This window comes from Hypomesus transpacificus, chromosome 10, assembly GCF_021917145.1.
Source record: "Hypomesus transpacificus isolate Combined female chromosome 10, fHypTra1, whole genome shotgun sequence".
Lineage (NCBI taxonomy): Eukaryota > Metazoa > Chordata > Actinopteri > Osmeriformes > Osmeridae > Hypomesus > Hypomesus transpacificus.
In genome coordinates, this window is record NC_061069.1 from 5,909,319 (window position 1) to 5,930,323 (window position 21,005).

The 21,005-nt window shown below is 44.2% G+C and overlaps 1 protein-coding gene across 17 annotated transcripts in view; it reads right to left on the reverse strand.

Moving 5' to 3' along the window:
* Positions 1 to 20,034, reverse strand: part of dip2ca (disco-interacting protein 2 homolog Ca) — a 109,349-nt gene extending 89,315 nt beyond the window's left edge. For 14 of the 17 annotated variants that reach the window (XM_047026723.1, XM_047026727.1, XM_047026729.1 and 11 more), the window contains exon 1: positions 19,713 to 20,033. In XM_047026723.1, the coding sequence (XP_046882679.1) occupies positions 19,713 to 19,791 (79 nt within the window). In that variant the 5' untranslated portion in view covers positions 19,792 to 20,033. Of the gene's footprint in view, positions 1 to 19,712 lie in introns of all 17 variants that reach the window. The other 3 variants (XM_047026712.1, XM_047026710.1, XM_047026717.1) reach the window with 1 other exon arrangement.
* Between the last annotated feature and the right edge of the window lie 971 nt (positions 20,035 to 21,005).

A 21,005-nucleotide genomic window follows, 5' to 3' on the forward strand; every position in this document is an offset into this window, starting at 1 on the left:
TATCTGCATGATCAACTATGATTGAGAACACATGAAAAGAGGACTATCACACAGTGAAAGGAGAGATGTAAGGAAAGTCTTAACAGTGAGCTTGCTTTCCTGTTTGGCTCTCTCCATGGCCTGACTGAGAAACTCAAGTGTGCGTCTCACCAAGCCCAGTGGTGTGGAAGCAAACCACCGCAACTAGCCAACTCGAGTCATGTGACATGGTCCTACTGCAAGTGACGAGTGACATGTTTGTTGGAATTGGGCTGTCAGGGCTTAATTAGGGCACCAGCTCCCCAAACGCCTGGTCTTGTGCTTTGTTACAATGGCTGACACGACCATCTTAGCAATAGGCAAGCTAAAATAATGTTTAAATATGTTTTAATGTATCCAATAGGCATTTGGTTGATTTTGTATATCACAAGTCTCTATGGAGATATCAATGCACACACATACTACAGCCCAGCGTCCTTAAATAGCCATATTTCCCATCTTATCTCTCACACACATAAATATGGATATACGTACACTGACACAAGCCTATCAAGCTGTATGAGGCATTCACTAAGACACACATCTGTCATGGGCATCATGATGCCAGGAGGATGGGATCCATGTTGTGAACACTGACCACACTCTGTCGTTAGATGTCCCCTTTCCCTCCTCCAGACCAGAGCATATCACCGTGGAGACGGAATGGTGTCCACTCAACATACTGGGATAACAAAGAAAGCAATTCATCAGAGGGAAACAGTGAGACTAAAGGGAGGGGAACAAACTAAACAATTTGACAGCGAAAACCCCACTGGCCCTGCTGTAAGACGGTCTAAAAGGTTGCGCCCTGATATTTCCACTCTTACACCACAAGTGAAGAGCTCGGAATTCAACCAAGGTTTCAAATGTAAAAATAAATAATGTTTTTGCCCCTGAACAGTATGATCACTTGACTGAGTTGATGCATTCCTGAATGGAGAGTCTCTGTTTAAAACCAAGGGGAATATTCCGGTCTGAGGTTTGAGGACTTCTAGCCTGGTGATCCACTCTGGTGATCAAGTATCTAAGCAGCATCAAAGCATAGAGAGAGGCCAGTAAAACAATGATATCCTGACATGCCAGTGTAGGCTACAACACACTGCAATGACACATATGGTTCAATACCTGGTATGAAAGAAAGTATTTCCTGGAGCGATCCATAGCTGCTTTCTGGTACACTTTGGCAACCATAAATCTGCTTTGTTCCTCTGGTAAATATTCATGAGCACCGTGGCATTTTCCCTCAGAACTAAAATAGGTCCTCACACAATTAAACTTTGAAATAGGCAATTACATCAGATCAATAAGTAGGGGGGAAATTGTCCTTTGGAATTCAATTTGGATGGAAAAGGTCATCATCATACTTGAAACCGGATGCGCTTTTTGAAGGTCGCTTGACAAATTGTAGGCTATGTCGCCGGATAACTCAGTTATGATAGAATGAACATGGCCGAGAATAGCAGTGCAACGACTGCCGGTATGAGAATGTCGTCTGAACTCTGAGGCTTCAAGGCCGAACAAGAGGGGATGTTTCATAACTCGCCTCTTGTGATTCCGTTTCTTCTGTGAAAAGAGATATTGTCCGCGGACACTATGAATAGGTCACATTGTCATCAATACTGCTAATGTGGTCCTGTTCTGGCTTCTCTGTACAGCACCCCTCCAGCAGACCTGACTGAATAATTAAACCAAGTCGCATCAGCTACCACAGAACCCATGACAAGAGGGAAAGGGGGAGAGAGAGAGAGAGAGAGAGAGAGAGAGAGAGAGAGAGAGAGAGAGAGAGAGAGAGAGAGAGAGAGAGAGAGAGAGAGAGAGAGAGAGAGAGAGAGAGAGAGGAGAGAGAGAGAGAGAGAGAGAGAGAGAGAGAGAGGAGAGAGAGAGAGAGAGAGAGACGAAGGAAAAGAGATGATGAGAGCGAGAGAAAAAAATGAATGGAGAGAAATAGATTGAGAGAGAGGGACAGAGAGAGCACGATAGAGAATGAGCCATAAAGGAAAGGGAGAGAGAATGAGAGAGAGGGACAGAGACAGTCCCATAATGCTCCTTCTTCTGGATTTATGAGAGCTGCTGCTGCTGCTGCTGCTGCTTCCTACCAGGGCCACAGTTCCATGGCAGGAGGCTCAGCACACACAGGGGCCATTCTGGGTCCAGTGGCAGCACTGGGGCATTCCTTAACGCACACAGTGTCAAAAGGGGCTTGTGAAGACCCCTGGTACAGCATCTGTCACTGAGCATCAGAACAGACAGTCGGAGCATTCCTCCTCCTGCCTTGCAGCAACACACACAGAGGGGGGGTTGAGTAGGCTGAGTCTATACCGGCTCCGTCCCAAAAAACTGCCGAAACAACAACATTCTTTTTCCACATGTTGGGGATAGAATGTTGAAAACAGTCTGAGCTTTGCCAAACCTTTGTTTTTCCTCTTTTCTTATCAACTCACTTTCCAAGTAGGTCAGTGCATTTGGTTAAAGCTTATCATGGAGGAAGAAATACTTCATAAGTTGTCTTTGTAAAGACTTACACAAAATGAAGGTAAATCTGTGTAGAAGTGCATTCCTTTTTACAGTCATACTACAATGGGGAATTGTTTTGTTGGGTTTTGAGCTTAGTTTGCAGCCTTTTAAACCTGTCTACTGTAGATTCATCACAGGCCTTCTTTAGGTGTGTAGTGTAAAAATGGCTCAGGGGTTTCCTTGGGTTAGGCGCAGAGAGCAGAGACAACAATCCATCTATTATGGGTGCTTGGTCCTCAGGCTCTGGGGCTGTAGGAGAAGAGAGAGTGTGTGTGTGTGTGTGTGTGTGTGTGTGTGTGTAGGGGGGGGGGGGGGGCAAGGCTACACCTGTTGTTCATTTGATCATTCGTTCTGAAGTGACGATTGTTCCTCTGTACATTCTGAAACTCTGTCATCACAGCAAACCTTGTGATCCCTGAGTCTCCCTCTGTGTCAGTTGGTGTCACCTCCTCGGTTGCTTCACATTTCCACCCGATTTCTTTCATAAGCAGGTCTGCCAGCCCTCGTGCGTACAGCGAGAGTCTCGCTTGTGGCCTCTGTCTCACTCTGTGATACTTGGAATAACAGTCCAAAGCAACATATTGCTGCGCGTGCACGTATGCGTGACAAAATGAAATTGCGTGCCAACTGGTTGGTCAAATTTGGCAATCATGCATTGGGCACAATGTTGTGAATGTCTGAATGCTGAATGTTGTAGTGCCTGTGATGAGGCATGTATTCTCATTATCAGCACGTAACGTGCATGACAAAAACATCCTGATGAGGCAGTAAATTAATTTCCCTCGTTTCCCAGGAAACTGAGTCGTGAAGATGATACTGCAGTGAATTTTCCAGCAAAGGAGACACATCCAAATAGCAAACTGGATTGAATCCGAGCCAGAAACTCAACACCAAAAACATCAAGCCTTGCTCACCAGTATGAAGCCCAAAACAATTGAACTTAGCTTGTCAACCCATGGCAGAAACTGGGCCTAATTTAGCATTGCATAGCATAGCACATACAGTGCCCTCCAAAAGTATTGGAACAGTGAGGCGAATTCCTTTATTTTTGCTGTAGACTGAAAACATTTGGGCTTGACATCAAATAATGAACGTGAGACCAGAGATCAACGTTTCAGCTTTTATTTCCAGGTATTTACATCAGGATCTGATGCACAACTAAGAAAATATCACATTTTGTTTGAATCCACCCATTTGTCATGTGAGCAAAAGTATTGGAACAGATATACTTAAAACATATTTAAGTGAATAAGACTTAATATTTAGTTGCAAATCCTTTGCTTTCAATAACTGCAGCAAGTCTGTGACCCATTGACGTCACCAAACTTTTGCATTCTTCCTTTTTGATGCTTTCCCAGGCTTTCACTGCAGCCTCTTTCAGTTGTTGTTTGTTTTGTGGGGTTCCTCCCTTCAGTCTCCTCTTAAGCAGGTAAAATGCATGCTCTATAGGGTTTAAGTCTGGAGATTGACTTGGCCAGTCTAATACCTTCCATTTCTTGCCCCTGATGAACTCCTTTGTTGTTTTGGCAGTGTGTTTTGGGTCGTTATCTTGCTGCATGATGAAGGCTCTGCCAATCAGTTTGGTTGCATCTTTCCTTAAATTGGCAGACAAAATGTTTCTGTAGACTTCCGAGTTCATTTTGCTGCTGCCATCATGTGTTACATCCTCAATGAAGATTAATGAGCCTGTCCTAGAAGAAGCCATGCAAGCCCAAGCCATGACATTACCTCCACCGTGTTTCACAGATGAGCTTGTGTGTTTGGGATCATGAGCAGTTCCTTTCTTTCTCCAAACTTTAGCCTTTCCATCACTTTGGTAAAAGTTAATCTTTGTCTCATCAGTCCATAAAACTTTGTCCCAGAATTTTTGAGGTTCATCTCTGTACCTTTTGGCAAATTCCAGCCTGGCCTTCCTATTCTTCTTGCTAATGAGTGGTTTGCATCTTCTGGTGTAGCCCTTGTACTTTTGTTCATGAAGTCTTCTGCGAACAGTAGATAGTGATACCTTCACTCCTGCCATCTGGAGGTTGTTGCTGATCTCACTAACAGTTGTTTTAGGGTCTTTCTTTACAGCTCTCACAATGTTTCTGTCATCAACTGCTGATGTTTTCCTTGGTCTACCTGTTCGACGTCTGTTACTTAGTACACCAGTAGTTTTCTTCTTCTTCAGGACATTCCAAATGGTTGTACTGGCTATGGCCAATGTTTCTGCAATGGCTCTGATTGATTTTCCATCTTCTCTAAGACTCACAATTGCTTGTTTTTCACCCAAAGACAGCGCTCCGGTTTTCATGTTGTTTTCACCTCTGAATACAGTCTGCATAGACAAAACCTATCTTACCCAATCTGAACCTGAGTGTAGACATTCAGTGGTATTTATTGATTGAATAATGTATGTAATAGGACACACCTGGGCAACAAAACACACCTGTCAGTCATATGTTCCAATACTTTTGCTCACGTGACAAATGGGTGGGTTCGAACAAAAAGGTGATATTTTCTAATTTGTGCATCAGATCCTGATGTAAATACCTGGAAATAAAAGCTGAAACGTTGATCTCTGGTTTCACATTCATCGTTTGATGTCAAGCCCAAATGTTTTCAGTCTACAGCAAAAATAAAGGAATTGGCCTCACTGTTCCAATACTTTTGGAGGGCACTGTAGTTGGTCATGCAGGCCCATTTTTTCCATGAGAGGGACTGTGGAGGTAAACATCCCAGAGACCCTGCCCAGACAAAGGGAAGGGAAGGCCAGGCCAGGGCACATGACTGCATTCCTGTGAACGCCTGCAGAGGCACAAATGGCAGAGCTGAGAGGAGAGGAGGAGGAAAGGATTAGAAAACCAGGAAGCAATGGAGGGAGGGAGGGAGGGGCCCACTTTACAGCTGTGCTACCCATCACATTAGACAGAGACCAGACCCAGTCAGTCCTGGCCTGACCCTGGCTACAGCAGCACGGCAGTACACACGTAATAGAGGTGGTTTAAGTGAGCAACCTACGCACAGATCCAAAGAAGGCTTTGAATAGGAGAGCTACATCTCCAATCACCCACTACATTTACTATTTGTTGACCACTGGCCTACTTGTTTTGGTTATACACAGGTCCAGCAAGGACACAAGTCCTATGTGCAAAAAGAAAACCAAATCAGAACATATAAACCCCTAAGTCGACAAGAATCCCTTGAAACTGCCTCTCTGGAAGTGTTTACATAGAAAAGGCCGCTCCTAGGTTTGCCCAGAGTTTAGGTTTCTCTGAGTTCTACAGTCAACAAAGGAAGCACTTCATCCACTAGAGGGGAGAGCAGTGTCACACACACTCTTTTAATCATCCCCACATTGTTAAGGACTTGCACTGGGCTGGCGTGGCTCCTCCTGGGGAAACGTGTTTCTGATGTGGTGCTCTCACTCTGGTGACGTCAGTCAGAGGACCTCAAAGCTATTGACTCAACCTGCATGGTTGTCAGTACAATTCATGGAATATTTCATGTCAGCTGAACTGTAATGAGAGGCATATAATAACAGGTTTTGGGAACGTTGTTTGAATGTGTGAATGGAAAAAATCATTCCTCCTTCCCTATGTCATCACTATAAACAATTCCTATTCCAAAATGGAAAATGAAGTCCTTCTTTTCGTGGAGACTTATGTGGTCGACAGTTGGCGAGCTGTACCGTTGTCATGGAGAGGGCTGAGACAAACAGTGTTGACACTCTGGAGACACAAGGACACAAAGACACAGAATACAGTCTCCACTGCCATGCATCCAAACAATATATTTAACTCAACTCTCCTACGTGACCCAGTGGAAATGATGGAAATGTAGGCCGGGACTTTCTGAGATCCCAGCAGTGTTATTTAAGATGTGTCATGAATTCTGGTCGGAAAAGGACTCATAAAACAAGGAAGGGTGAGGACGCATTCAAAAAAAGGAATCAATTGCATTGTGGAATGGGAGTTTAAGAAGCATTATGAGAAAGGATTGTGTTGAGGGCTGGTCATAAACAGACCATCTCAGAGCGATCCGGCATGTTCTTCTGCTGTATGCAAACAAACAACATGAAATCAATCCCAACTGGATGGCAGAAAAAGGTCCTATGACAAACAATGCCTGCTAAAAATAGCTTCACCTTCTTTGTCGTTGTCAAAAACTCATTAAGATTTTTATAATTTGCTTAATGTCTCTGTGAGAGAGAGAGAGAGAGAGAGAGAGAGAGAGAGAGAGAGAGAGAGAGAGAGAGAGAGAGAGAGAGAGAGAGAGAAAAGGGAGAGAAAAGGGAGAGAAGGAAAGCGAGAGAAAGAGAGAGAGAGAGAGATAGCAGTCGGCAGGCATGTTTTCCACTCTGATGAAGTAATACGCCTCGTTTGCCAACAACAACGATGATTTCGGCTCGCTGTTATCACAGAGCGGGCCACTGACGGTGTCAGACAATGATAGCCGTTCTCACAGAGAGGCACACTGTCGTAGAACCCAGAGGAACCCAGTAGAACCCAGCAGAGCTGGAGCTCCAGGATAGCTACCCTGCAGCAGAACACACACACACGTTATTCCCCCCTTAAACTCACAGGCACATTCTTGTCGTTTTACATTTCACAGGGCTTGTGTTTGTGTGTGGATACATTGTGAAATTACTAAGTAAGACAAGCAAATGTGCTCTCTCTTCTTTGTGCTGTTGAACTGGGCTCTCTTTTGAGACGTTGTCATAAGACGTTTATCATTCAAAACAGACCTGGGTGTCTGGCTCAACCCCTGGAGCAGGAACATGCAGGATGACGGAGGATATGAAATATGATTCATAAACATTAGAATTTCCAGTACAAAACTGTCAATCTCTGTTTCATGGCCTGAAAAACAATTACTATTTGATTAATGAACAGTGACAGTCAAATGTATGCCCCAATCAAAGATTAAAATGTGATTAGAAAATCCCTGATGTGGCAGTCTTGTCACATTCATGGATGTTTCCTGCATTTAAGGGTGGTGAGTCTGAGGGTTTCTGAGCTAACCCCAGCTACACCTCCTAAAACCATGACCACAAGCCCAGACAGGGATATTTTGTTTTGTGCATGTGTCTCTGTGTACGTGTGTACGGTATGTGTCTACACACAATAAGGTGGGGGCGAGGATAAGGGGGGGGGGGGGGGGGGGGGGGGGGGGAGGACTTTGCAGCTATAATGGGTATGACCAGCGTCACAGCAGGGTTTCTGTCTGGGAAATGTCAACTCTCCCCCTCCCCCCCCGTCACCTTACGACACAGTCCTGACTCTGACAGCGAGGTGGTGACAAGGCCTGTCAGTGACACGGTCTATCCCCCCCCCCCCCATGGTGTGATCCATGCAGACTGAGACTGCACACTTTGTGCTGCCATCATCACCCATCTTCTGGTTGAATGTAGGTCAGCCCCACGCGCTGCCTCCTTTCTCCTGCCTGTTGTGACCGCCTGTTCGTGGTTCTGATCGTTTACTGCGGGGCTGGGGGCTGGGGTGGGGGGTTGGTCGAGGATCTGGAGGCAGGCTCTTGCCCTGGGGGGCGCCCGTGCACGCTTGTGCCCCGTGTTCTCACCCCCTCCCCCTCTCTCCTCTCTCCAACCTCCCATTACCCCAGTGCCCTCACAGCATGTGGAGACAGAAGGCCGGGGCGTGAGGCTGAATGGAAGGGATTATGAGAGGTGGGCTGGCTGTGTATGAAGACCAGAGACAGTGAGGAGAACCCACCAGCAGTCTCAGATAGTCACATGTCCACATTCACGACGTAAGCATGAAAGCCAGGAGGGGAAGGGGACAGGGATGATGCTGGTGTAAAGTGCAAAGCAGAAGACTCATCCAAAGGTGTCATTATGGCAGATATGAGTTAATCAGTTTACTAATACTCCAGGCCTGGGCAGAGAGGAGCAGATGCTGGATCGTTTTATGACCTGGTAATAACCTGGGGTGGTTTTGACCCATTTTCCCATGCGGTCATCCCTATAGGGATACAGCAGCATGCACATGGCATAGACAATGAGCTCCAATGGTGCCGATGGAACCGTAGCAGGAATTAGCCAGTGAGTGGAAAATGTCGGGCATTAAGTGCATTTCTAATGTAGCGTTCACGGGACGAATGGTGTAATAAAGATTTGATTATTAGAACAGAAGCCATGGAGAAACCCGGGGTTGGAGTCGTCTAGTAGAAAAGCTTTCCGTACAACGTGAGAGAAAATGGTATGGATGGATCCCACTTTCCCATTAAAGACTATTAAGCACTTTCACAGATGGAGGGAGGGGGGGGGGGAAGAGAGAGAGAGAGAGAGAGAGAGAGAGAGGAGAGAGAGAGGAGAGAGAGAGAGAGAGAGAGAGAGAGAGAGAGAGAGAGAGAGCTGGGCTCTGATTATTTGTATGCTACTGTGGCTAGGAGAGAGAGAGATCTCCATTTGAAGCACTTTTGCACACTGACCTCAAGTCAAATCGAGACCATTAAATATTTAGCAAGAAGTGGCTGGATTAAAAAGTGATTCGTACGGCCCAGTCGAAAGAAGATCAGCGGGCATATGCAGACTCCTATAAATTATTCTAACACACGTCTAGTTTAAGGAACAGATGAAAATGAACAAACCTGAAAGAGAAAACAGACAGAAAAAGCCATCGTCTGAATCACTCACAGACGCCCACGTGTCCAAGAAGTGACTCTTCTTCCCCCCCCGAGTCCCTCGCTCAGAGGATAGGAAACGACAGAAAGGAAAACAGAAAAACAAGAGTGCAGACTGTTTCCGGGAGGAGTGGGGGGGGGGAGTGACACCAGAGGTCTAGCCCTAAAGAAGAGAAGGATATTAGCTGAGGTTGTGAGGGCTCTCCCCAGATGGGGCCGGTGGGGTCATCTCAGCCTGTAGATTACAGACTTAGAAAAGGCCAGACAATACACAGATATCCCAGTTTACTTGTTTGTTTTCCGAGCTCAGCAGCACCCCATTGTTAAGGATATACAGGAAAACCCGCTTGTAAACTGTAGGGGTTCAATCTTGCTACTCGCCTAAACACTGAGCAATCACCATTGAGTTTCATCACTCTCTTATCACTGACCATGTTAAGCTTGAGCATGGATAGGTATATATTGTAAAATAATTATATGCATATAAAACGTCTTTTTTTTTTACTTCTGAGAATCCATGTAGTTTGGTTTTTTCCTGAAGGTACAGCAGACATGAAGGGAAGCCTTTTAGTAGAAATGCGAGATGGCTAAGTAGCTTTTGACGTCACATGTACATTAATGACTGTGTAATTACATTGTACTTGGTGTGACAACTACATTGTTAGATAAGAACTGCTGTGTAATTGAATATATGCTTAGATGTTCAGTAGGCTCATGGGAGAGGAGAGACTTTCCAGGGAAAGTGGATGTGGTAAAACGGCACCTAAAGTCTTTGCTACCAAGGAAAGATAACTGTTCATTTACCCCCTCCTGCTATTATAATTTTCGAAAAAACAACACGCCTGCAATGATACAACAGTTTCTATGTTGGGGCCGGGTGCTTCTCATACAGGATGACCCAATGACCCCAAAAGCCACCAGCCCCCCGTTCTCTGTAGTGTGAATGTACACAGCCTTGTATCCTAGCGTGTGACCCACTAACTTGTAGGCTAATCCTCTCATCTATCACTGACAGTGGAGAACATCCTGTATTTACACAAATACTTCCCGTGCTCCCAGTCGACACACGCACACGCGTGTGCACGCGTACGGTGTACAACCGGAGGATATACACTGCCAACCATCAAACAAAAGGGAATCGTGATTCCCACAGCCTTTCTCACAGCCCAGTGAACACACCTTCCAACTACAGCTTGGTTGGCTTCAGGTTTCAGCCGGAGGAAGAGGGGAGATCGGCCAGATCGGCCTCTCAGACTCACAGTTGCTGAGTATGCAGAAGGGCCGGTCAGTTGGACAGGTCCAAACAGGCAGAGCAACAACTGACAAATACAGCCAAACTGGTGTCAGGGCGACTGGGAGAGGAGGAGAGGAGAGGAGAGGAGAGGAGAGGAGAGGAGAGGAGAGGAGAGGAGAGGAGAGGAGAGGAGAGGAGAGGAGAGGAGAGGAGAGGAGAGGAGAGGAGAGGAGAGGAGAGGAGAGGAGAGAGGAGAGGAGGAGGAGGAGGAGAAGAAGGATGAGAGGAGGTTGGCTGAAGTTGTTGGTGGCAAAAGAGCAGAAGGTAACACTGCATGTTCAAAGGAACACACACACAGTCAGACACACAGGGCAATACACAAACCAAGGTGTGCGCACACACACACACACACACACACACACACACAGGGCAAGACACAAACCAAGGTGTGCGCACACACACACACAGCCTGAAATTGTTTTGACTGAGAGATAAACCTGGAGCCAGAATGAACAGTGCAGCCCTCTCATCTTCCCCTGGCAGTGAGTGGGAGTTATCTGGATGAGTGTGCTGATCTGACTGCAAGACTCCCATAGCCAAACACAGCTCCCACTGGTCTCAGTTCAGACAGAGAGCCAAGCATTTGAGATAACCATGAACACAAGTTTTTCATTGTCCAGAGAGTGATTTTGGAAACAGGAAGGAAATTGAAAATGAACTTCTGGTATCCAGAAGATATTCAAGCTCCAGACTAGTTACATTTATCAGTATGTTCTAAAACGTAAATGATAACATCCAACCAAAGCTAACTTGGTTATGATATCACAGCATAATGCTGAGTTCCATGCTATTCCATGCTAGCCCAGAGAGGTAGCTATGAGTAAAACAAATCAAAGATCCATGTTACCTAACCCAACATTCACTGGCTTACACTAACAATGGCTCTTTTTGAAACAGCAAAAAAGCAGGTAATTCGATGCTCTTGAATATCTAATTTGATAGCTGTCCAACCCAGTGAAACAGTGATATGTAGAGATACTTCCATAGACAGGAATAAGGGAATGTAGTCAAATGTACAGGCCAACATGAGCACTACGGTCCTGTCCTCTGCTCAAACCCTCAGAGAATGTTTGCAAAGAGGATGTCCACAAAACATCCATCCCTGTGACCCAGTTAGATGGCCTATGTAATCCTGTCAACATTTAGCACATAAGACGTATTACATAGACATGCAGACACACAGCAAGATACAAACAAAGGCATGCACGCACACACATACACACACGAGCACAAACACTTCCTGTCTGAAATTTTTTTGACTGAGATATAAACCTATACCTAGAATGAACACACACACACACACAGAAACAGACCAAGCTCATATTAACACCAGATGTGCGACAGAAAGGGTTCCCTCAACTCAAGAGGTCAAAGGTTGCAGTACTCAGCACAGTGTGTGCTATGTCAGTGACTATAATGGCATATAGTATGTTTCTGTTCAACAGCTATCACTTCCTGAGACATTTAAAAGGATGGTGTTACAAAGTATAACTGCAGAGCACCCGCAGGCAAATAAGTGCAGCACAATGATACCTGGGGATGGATGAAATCAAGTTGCCCTGAGAGACACCACAGCATTTTGTACTCACCAAGTCCAACATTATCGCAACTGTCCTCCTTAAGTCACCCAAAATGTTGCATAATATCTGTTTCTGCATGACTGGGCTGAAGAGGGAAGATCTGATCTCAAGTTTAGATACACAGAATAAAACGTTTTTGTAGACTGTGGAAAACGGATCTGATTTAATCAACAGGTTCAAACATATTGCTTCCTTGAGCACAGAGAGAATTTCTAGTCGTAAAGTAAATGTCCCTGGTGATTTTAGCATCCAGTCATTTTCATAACACCAACCACTTGAAAATTGTTTGGTTTTTCACACGGGCATTGATTACTTCCTGTTAAACATGTTCCTTATGGTCACTGCACTGCACAGCAACGGTGAACAAAGTACATGATGGAAACAAAGAGAAACCAGAGTGAGGAAAATCACAGAGGCGATAGATAAGAGACACTGTTGACATTCTAACCTGCCATAGACTATCAACACCTTGTTGCTTCAGAAGGAATTTGCAACATCCAAAGCAATGTTTTTTTATATTCACTCTTTTTCCACATGCGTTTTTATTTACAAATGTAAAGATGCCATCTGGAGAGAACGGTAAACCTCCTTACGTCCAGAGAAGCAGCTTGGCACCTCTCCAAACTACCAACCGTCAAGTTAGATTTGTAAGATAGCCTATCACAGGGAGAAGCATAAAGGTTCATACAATGACTATGCCTCTCAGTGTCTTGATTCAGTTTAAACAGAGCTGCCAAATTCTCCCAGGGCTAGCATATTACACACCATGAGTTCCAAGACAACTTCATTTTTGCCAGATATTAGCTTCTCGAATCAGAAAGGCTTTCCGGGTGCTGTTGGCGAGCTTCCAGTTGAGTTTATGCTCATTTTCAACAAGAACATTAGGGACAGAGATCATTGAGTAAATTAGAGTAAAAGCATAAACAATTAATAACCAATCTGCATCGGCGGCAAAGTGAGCGAGTTCCGGGTAAGTGTGGTCTCCTGATGGAAAAAGTTAGAGCAGCGCATTCAAGTGTGTGCTGCACCTCATTTATCAGGGAGCTTTCCTGGCAGGATCCTCTGTCGGAGCTCTGCAATGTTTATCACTTGATGGAGCTGTGAGACAAACAAGAGCCCTGACGTTCACCCCGGCCTGTTCCTGGATGCAACAGCGTCCATGCAACTTCCAGCCCACTTTTATTTTCCCCCTAGAGAACCCCGTGCCTCACCTTAAAAGTGAATTTGAGCCGTTTAGAAATGTATTCGAGAATGAGAGCAATTTCAAACCAAATCTGAGAAGAAGGCAAAGACTAGAGTTTTATTCTGCAGAGAGAGAGAGAGAGAGAGAGAGAGAGAGAGAGAGAGAGAGAGAGAGAGGGAGAGAGAGAGAGAGAGAGAGAGAGAGAGAGAGAGAGAGAGAGAGAGAGAGAGAGAGAGAGAGAGAGAGAGAGAGACAGATGGAATTCATCATTTCAGTTGAACCCATAGCCCTGCAGATGGCCTGTTGCTTATACTGTGAACCATATGGCATGAGCTTCTCAGGACTCAGCGGCATCCCTGTTGGGCCCATGAGTGCAATTTGCCAGTAGCCTTATCATGACATGATGTGGGGTGATCACCATGTAGTCCATGATTCTTAACTGGGCCTGTGTGATAATATCCCACCTGTACACACACCATAAGGTCAGGACTACATACTCACGGAGCATCAAAGACAGTAAACAAACCCAACACATGGGAACTAGCTCACCAACACGGAGGAGAGCCCAGTTCTAGTCCTCAAATCACAGATTGTAACATTACCAAAAGTATGACTAACGTTCATATGGACTCAATTGACGCTCCAGCTAAATTCCTTCCTCTCTGCTCCTGGGACATGAAATGAACCAGGAAACTGGAGTGTGCAAAACAACGCAGAGCACATCAGAGTGAGGAGATAGAGAAGAACACAACAATGAAAATGTATGCCAGTCCTCTGAGGTAACAGCGGCCTACTATGCAGTGGATAGGAAAACAGTGTTTAACTAGACAACAAAGGTCTTAAACTGAGACTCTATCGACATTACGAAGTCACAAGAAGAGTTAGGTGTGCATCTCCCAAAGACAAAAACAAAACAAAAAGGCTTTCTACTGAAGTACCACATCAATCAGGGGGAGACAAACCCAGCCTCTTGTTCCTTTGCAGAGAATCTAATAAAGCTCTACTATTTAAAGGGATTAAGTGCTTCATTGTCCAGTACAGCCCTACCACTGTCTCGTTAGACAAAAGGCCTAAGCTGGTCCACACTGAGTATGGCAATCGCTCCCCTCATGGTAAAAATGTGTCACACTCCAACATGTATTGTTCTCTGGGGTCCCAGACACAACAGTTGGCTAAAATTGTAATTATTATCTGATCTGTAGCTGGGCTGTGGGGAGGTCTAGGGATATTACAGAAACAAGGAAAGGAAAATATTCATCACCATACCAGTCAGGGTTAGAAGGGTGGGGTGACCTGGTCGTCACAGGAACTGGAAACTAAGCTCACCTTTAACTGTAATAACAAATACAATGGTATGACAGTTATGCCAGAGAGAAAAAACACACTGTGAGGCAAATATTTGTCATCTCTATGTTTGGAAAAAAGCCGGGTGAGGCCATGGTCCTTTTCTCCAAAAATAAAAAATGTGTTTTCATATCGGTTTCATTTATTTTCACAGCAGGGAGAGCCTTGATTCTGTCTTACCACCAGAAACCCCACTTTACATGACTGGCTTCACAACACGCAGGCTTCAAAGCAAGGGCAGACGGATGAAAGAAATAGGAAAAAAGGCGAGAAAACTGACCAAAACTGCCTGTCTGAGCAATGTAATGATGCAATCTAGCAGAAACATCCCTTGTGCCATGGCACCCATTTTGACCAGTCCAAGGATGACATCACCCCCTTGAGGAGCCTGTTGCAGCAGTTACGCTGCATTCACCAGCCGCATCTTCCACACAGATGGGAAGCTTGTGGCTTAGTGGTGTGACTTGAAGTAATTGTCCCAAAACACTGATATTACCATTGTGTGGCCTTTAACACCAGTCACACACTATATGGATGGTTAGGCATCACTGATTTCCTAGCATACAAAACTAAAATCAAAGTCAAATACAAGTTAACCTTAACAAAACCAGTGGCATAAAACTTTGAATATGACACACCAAAACACAAAATGTCATAAAGCCTACCAACAAACGGCAACCAAGCTAGTAAAGAAAATAGTCTTGGCCTTGAGCTAAAGGCGCCAACTCTAAAGGTGATATAACACAGACACACAATTACCACTGGACAGAATCATAAATTGGCCAATTAATTGTTGAGTCAGGCGGACAACAATGTTTATGGCTCGGCCTCTCTTGTTCCTGCTCGTTTCAGCCACTCACAGCAGAACCAGCTCGCTGTAAAACTCCCTTTAACATCTCACACTGAATGGACCAACAGAGAACTGGACAAATGAAATGCTGATTAGATCACCAACTGCCTAATGACATATGGGATGTCCCTCTCATACCATTTTTTTCAGAAGCAGACAAAAAACACCATGTATACCCTCTATTTTGATGCGTTTTAGACATGGAGCAACAGTCCGAAACTAGCCAACAGGACAAAAATAAAATGGTGAGATTTTTGGAACAACCGTGTTCACAAAATTATTTCCATTTATGACTTTCATCCAAGGCTTCAGCTTTTACAGGGTTTATCCTCTCAAAATGACATTTAAGCGGAACCCAGGACTATACAGGCACAGACCTTGCGAGAATAGAGAAGTGTCCACATGTTTGCGATCAGCAGACATACTTCACATGCTGGAAGGTAGCTCACAGGAGGCAACTGCATAAATATTCATTTCCCCCTCTCTGTCAGTGCACAGCACAACAAATCCAAGGGCTGAAATGTCAGCCGGTGAACAGGCATTCGTTTTGTTGTTTTGTCCAATTGCTGCACATAGAGAGCAGCGGTTTGACAAGACAGGAGAGAAATCAGCAAGGCGCTCAAGCCGAAGGTGGGGTATAGTGGTGGGTATAGTGGTGGGTATGGTGGTGGGGTATGGTGGTGGGTATGGTGGTGGGTATGGTGGTGGGTATGGTGGTGGGTATGGTGGTGGGGTATGGTGGTGGGGTATGGTGGTGGGTATAGTGGTGGGTATGGTGGTGGGTATGGTGGTGGGCTGCCTTCACAGATGGATGTTTCTTGATCTGTGGCAAAGGTCATCCAGGTACAGAAAACACAGGATTTACAAAGGGATTTATAGAAGTAGGTTCGGTGTGTTTGGTCGGCTGTAAAGTAGTAATTTATTGCATGGTCAGGATTTCAGAAGTTATTAGGGTGAAAATCTCTTTGACCGAGGTCAGAGAAAGTTCGGCCCCCTGACTGGTAAAGGATTCTGCTTGGATGTTTAATCCTAAATCATCAGGACTGAGAAACATTCTGAGAAACATTCATGGGCCTTTCATACGTATCTGGCTAGCAATGAGCTTAGCCCAAACTATAAATAAGAGGAATATCTAGGTATTTCAAATTCTGTAAAATGTTTGCGTTATGTCATCCCAAATGCCATCTTAATCAACAGCTGTACTTTTTCACACCACACGCCATGTGCCCTTCATCCATTTGGTCATACAATCTCTCCGTCTCTCTGTTTCTCCCTGTCTGTCTCTCTCTCTCACATCAGTAGTCATCACCCCCAAGGAGGAAGTAGGAAAACAACATCACTATGGCAACTGCCAGTCTAAAGGTAGGTAGAGCAGCAGGGGTGTAAGGGTCTGGACTGGAGTCACAATAACCAAAGACAAAATCAAAGATTCTGAAATGACAGGGTCGGGAGATGACAAAAATATTCAGCCCTGAAAATAAAGGCTTATCGGATAGTCATATCATTAAGGTGAATGAATAAGTGTAAATGTAAGGTACTGGTACAAGCCTAGGCATGACTGGTTCGGTTGACCTTCTATTTGGACCTTGACCCAAACCTCATCCAGCCATATATGAAGAACATTGACATGCTGACTATTTATATCAGTCACATTTGCATCTAGTCACATTTAACCAGAGACACAATCCACTGGTGTTTACTGTCATTGATTCAAACAGGTGTGTGGTGTGTATGTGGGAGTGTGCCAGCAGCCAATTCAATATGTGTACCCTTATAAGAACAATTGGGGCAACATGACACAGCATTAATGGAGCAGTCTCATTATCCTCAGTACGTTTTCTAAAACCGTCACGTCACACGAGGGCGAGGTGAACCTCATCCTGTCATAATCAAGATCCAAAGGTCGGCCTCACCTCTGTGGTTTCCATAGCTTCTGGGCTGAAGCCGAGGTGGAGAGGGGAGGGGCCAGCACGCAGCGCACTAACTTACCCCACACAACTGTCTGGCAGTGGCTGATTATTATTACAGCACTTCAACTCACAACTGTGACATATTCTCTGAGATGCCACAGCTTGAATTCATTAAACATTCAAAACACAGAAGCTGCTTAGTCAGTCTGAGCTAACACTGTATCGGACTCATTAGGGGGGAGGGTGGGATGAATAAAAAAGTGGATGATTTTTCTTAACCATTTGCAAATTCCCCCTCCACAAGTTAACCAAAGATGTTTACGGTGAAGAGTATTGCTTTAAGATGTTTCAGTCATTGTTCTCCAACTGTTGCATGCGCCCTACCGTATCATAATTGTGGGGTTTAACAATTTACGAGCTTCGGTGCCGGTTGCCTTCAAAAGATGTTCCTGATGTTTTTGCACAGAGGCAATACACCCCCGACAAGAGCACAGACGCTGCTCTCTCAGTGAAGCCAAATCCTGGTGTGTTTGAATATTTGTCGTATTTCAAGTGTAAAACACAGGACTGCCTGTGCAGTACAATACGATAAATCAAACCCCAATGGTAGGCTGTTTCAAAGAGAAAAGACAGAACCGTAATTAACGGTGGTACAGTATGCCAAAGCATTTATTTCTGGAGAAAGAATTCCTTGAGCCTTGGCTTTAAAACAACAGATGGCAGCTGAGGTCTAGCAGGGGCATCATATTAAGCCCAGATGTGACCGTGGATGGGTTTAAGTAATGAGCTCCACAGCAACACAGTTGCCCTATTCTTGAGCCAAAACTGTTCAGCTCATAGCTGAGCTGTGTTAAAGAATTTGACATTATCTTCTTGTTTTAAACAGCTATTTTAACAGTATTATCTTACTATTCAATCTATGTCACTATCCAATGTGCCATTCAACAAACCATTTACACAAACTCACAGGCTGTCATTTGACACAATAACTTATATCCCTATTGCCGCTATATTATTCTAAAATGTATAAAAGATAAGACAAAGATTAAATAACACCATGAACTCTTGTGTGTTCTGTGAACTGGGAATCAACCACTGGCTAATCTAAGGTATATTGAGGACAGCTGGTGGACTGGCTCATGAGGTTAACATTCACCTAACAATCAGATTACTTCCGGACACCTGTTGGCAAGCTGCTAATAGCACAGGAGAAGAGAACTTCTCAAGTGGCTCTGTGGAACACTGCAATAATGCTGAACACATGAACTCTGTACATTATGTACCTACTATAATCAGTATGACATCACATATCAGTCCCACTGCTGAAAACTCAATAACTGCACTGTGTGTGTGTGTGTGTGTGTGTGTGTGTGTGTGCTTCAGAATAAGTCACATCAGCTACCATGTCAGTTATTCAGTTATTCAGAGTCCTGAGCATGTTGTGTAGTAGTGGTTTAGCACCTACAATAGGAGAACATAATTGTGGTACCTAATGGGTTTGTTTTTGATCTAATGAGCCAGAGAGAAGGATTTAAGAAAATAGGTCAGTGTCTGAGACGTGCAGAACTGCATTGATGATGCTCTGCATTAGAACGTACTGAAGCGTGTAAATAATGCAAAAAGGGCACCTGACCTATTTCTTTAAACGTGTTTTACATTTTCAACAACTTCCACTGCGCAGCCCTAGCATGCTTTCTCTAAAATATCATTCCTTTATGCTTTTCTGACATCTCAATTCATTGAAATAACTCCATTGGTAAGATGCTGAAGTCTTAATCTGACAACAGTTGAAAACACAAAGTCAGACTTCACGCAATTCCTGTGCCTTTTTCCCGTGCATGGCTTTAAATGGCAAAGCTCTCTCTGAAGCTCAATATACAAAACAAAACATTTGGCAAGCGAAACATGACACTCGAACACAAACTGATATAGAGGACGACTGTGCCACTCAATCCAGTATTCCTTCTTTTTCTGTAGGCTACTGCCGTCAATTTGACATATTCGACGCACAAAGATACAATGAGACAAGTGCAATATTGTATCATACTAACGGTAACAGAGAATATTAAAAACAATTATTCCAACAGTATGATACGTCAACTACGAAAAACTACGATTTGTTACTCTTAATTGTCAAGGTCACAGGAGCTTATCAAACAATTTATTTCAAACTAATTAAAGCAATTTGTTTACCATGCTGTTTGTACTGTTAAATGCATTATAGAATTGTATCCAGAAATTATTCCACATTTATTTGCCTCAGACTCCGCTCACTGCGCTGTAGTTTCATCTCCCATACAAACTCCAATACATTTTCTCTGCAGCAAAAATCTGGAGTTCTTCACAAATAGTTCGCAAAAGGTATTGCAATATTTCAATGTTTATAAAAACGGCTTACCCTCTGATAACTCCAGTTCCAGCTCAGCAAGTCTGGCTCTCACCTCCAGAGGAAGCGGTAATGTATCACGGTCCGCCATTCTTATTCTTAATTCAAATTACTTGGTTTCTCCTGTCTTTCTCCTCTCTAAAAGCCCAGTCGGTATTTAAACAGTGTCCTTTGACCACAGAGCTCTGATGCTTAAGATAAACCGCTGAAGAAGAAATGCGGAAAGTGGTCAACACCCCCTATTCAACTCCCGCCATGGTCGTCCCACTGTGTGAAAATCTACCAGTGTAAATCCAGACTGTAAGTGCGGCTGGCTGAAGGATACTCAAACGTTGCCTCCGTTTCTAGTGCTGTGCATTTACATTCACGTGATGACTGAGAAACAAACCCATATTCGAACCCTGAGGAGGGCGCCAAATTGCTTCAGTTCTTTTGAACTTATGGATGGTCAGCTTTTGGGTGTTGAATGCACATCCTTCTCTGGCTAGTGTGGCTACTTACAGACTGTTTTAACGTACGCATTTTATAGATGCAATGCGGTATATAAATCATTAACAAGGTCGCTTGATGGAAACAAACAATCTCTGAATGGCCCATGAACAAAGAGCCAATTACCCTAACACACAGTTGTCCAAAATAGTCCAAGTTTTTGACATAATCATGGAGGAGTAGTTCCAGTGTGACAGGCGTCTTGAGTTCATAATATGTTTGGAGATCTTTTTTGAGTAACGTTTTGTTTCTTAAATAAATGTAAACCCACAAATTAACATAATTGGATGGGAGAAATCATATGCACCCTAACACAAGGGTCTTTGCATGTCAGATCAGTGGTTTTCTCAAAGTAGTTGAAGATACAGTATCTTAACATATAGATATATGTACAGTAGAGAGCAGACAAATAGATAGATTGATAAATCGATGTGCAGCAGCAGTGACACCAGAGCAGGCAGTGTTTTGGGGCAGCTTAGGCTCTTAGCATTCACCAGTGCATCCATGTAACCTGGCCCATTCCCCACAAGCTCTTAGATGTGTGCAGTCAGTCACTGGAGGAGCCTGGGGACCAGGAGACTGTGATCTGAATTGATATACATTGAAAGAGCCACAGGCTTATCTCTAATGAGGGTCCAGAACGCATTACACTCAATGTTTCTGAGGTGCAATGGCAAGTCTGCAGAGAATTCCAATGCTATGACATGGAATGCAAACCTTCCCAAGCCATTTTGTGCTCAGGGGAAAACATAAAAGATGACTAGAATAATGGAGAGAGGGGTATATTATACAGGAAAAGCAAAACACCCGCCAGGG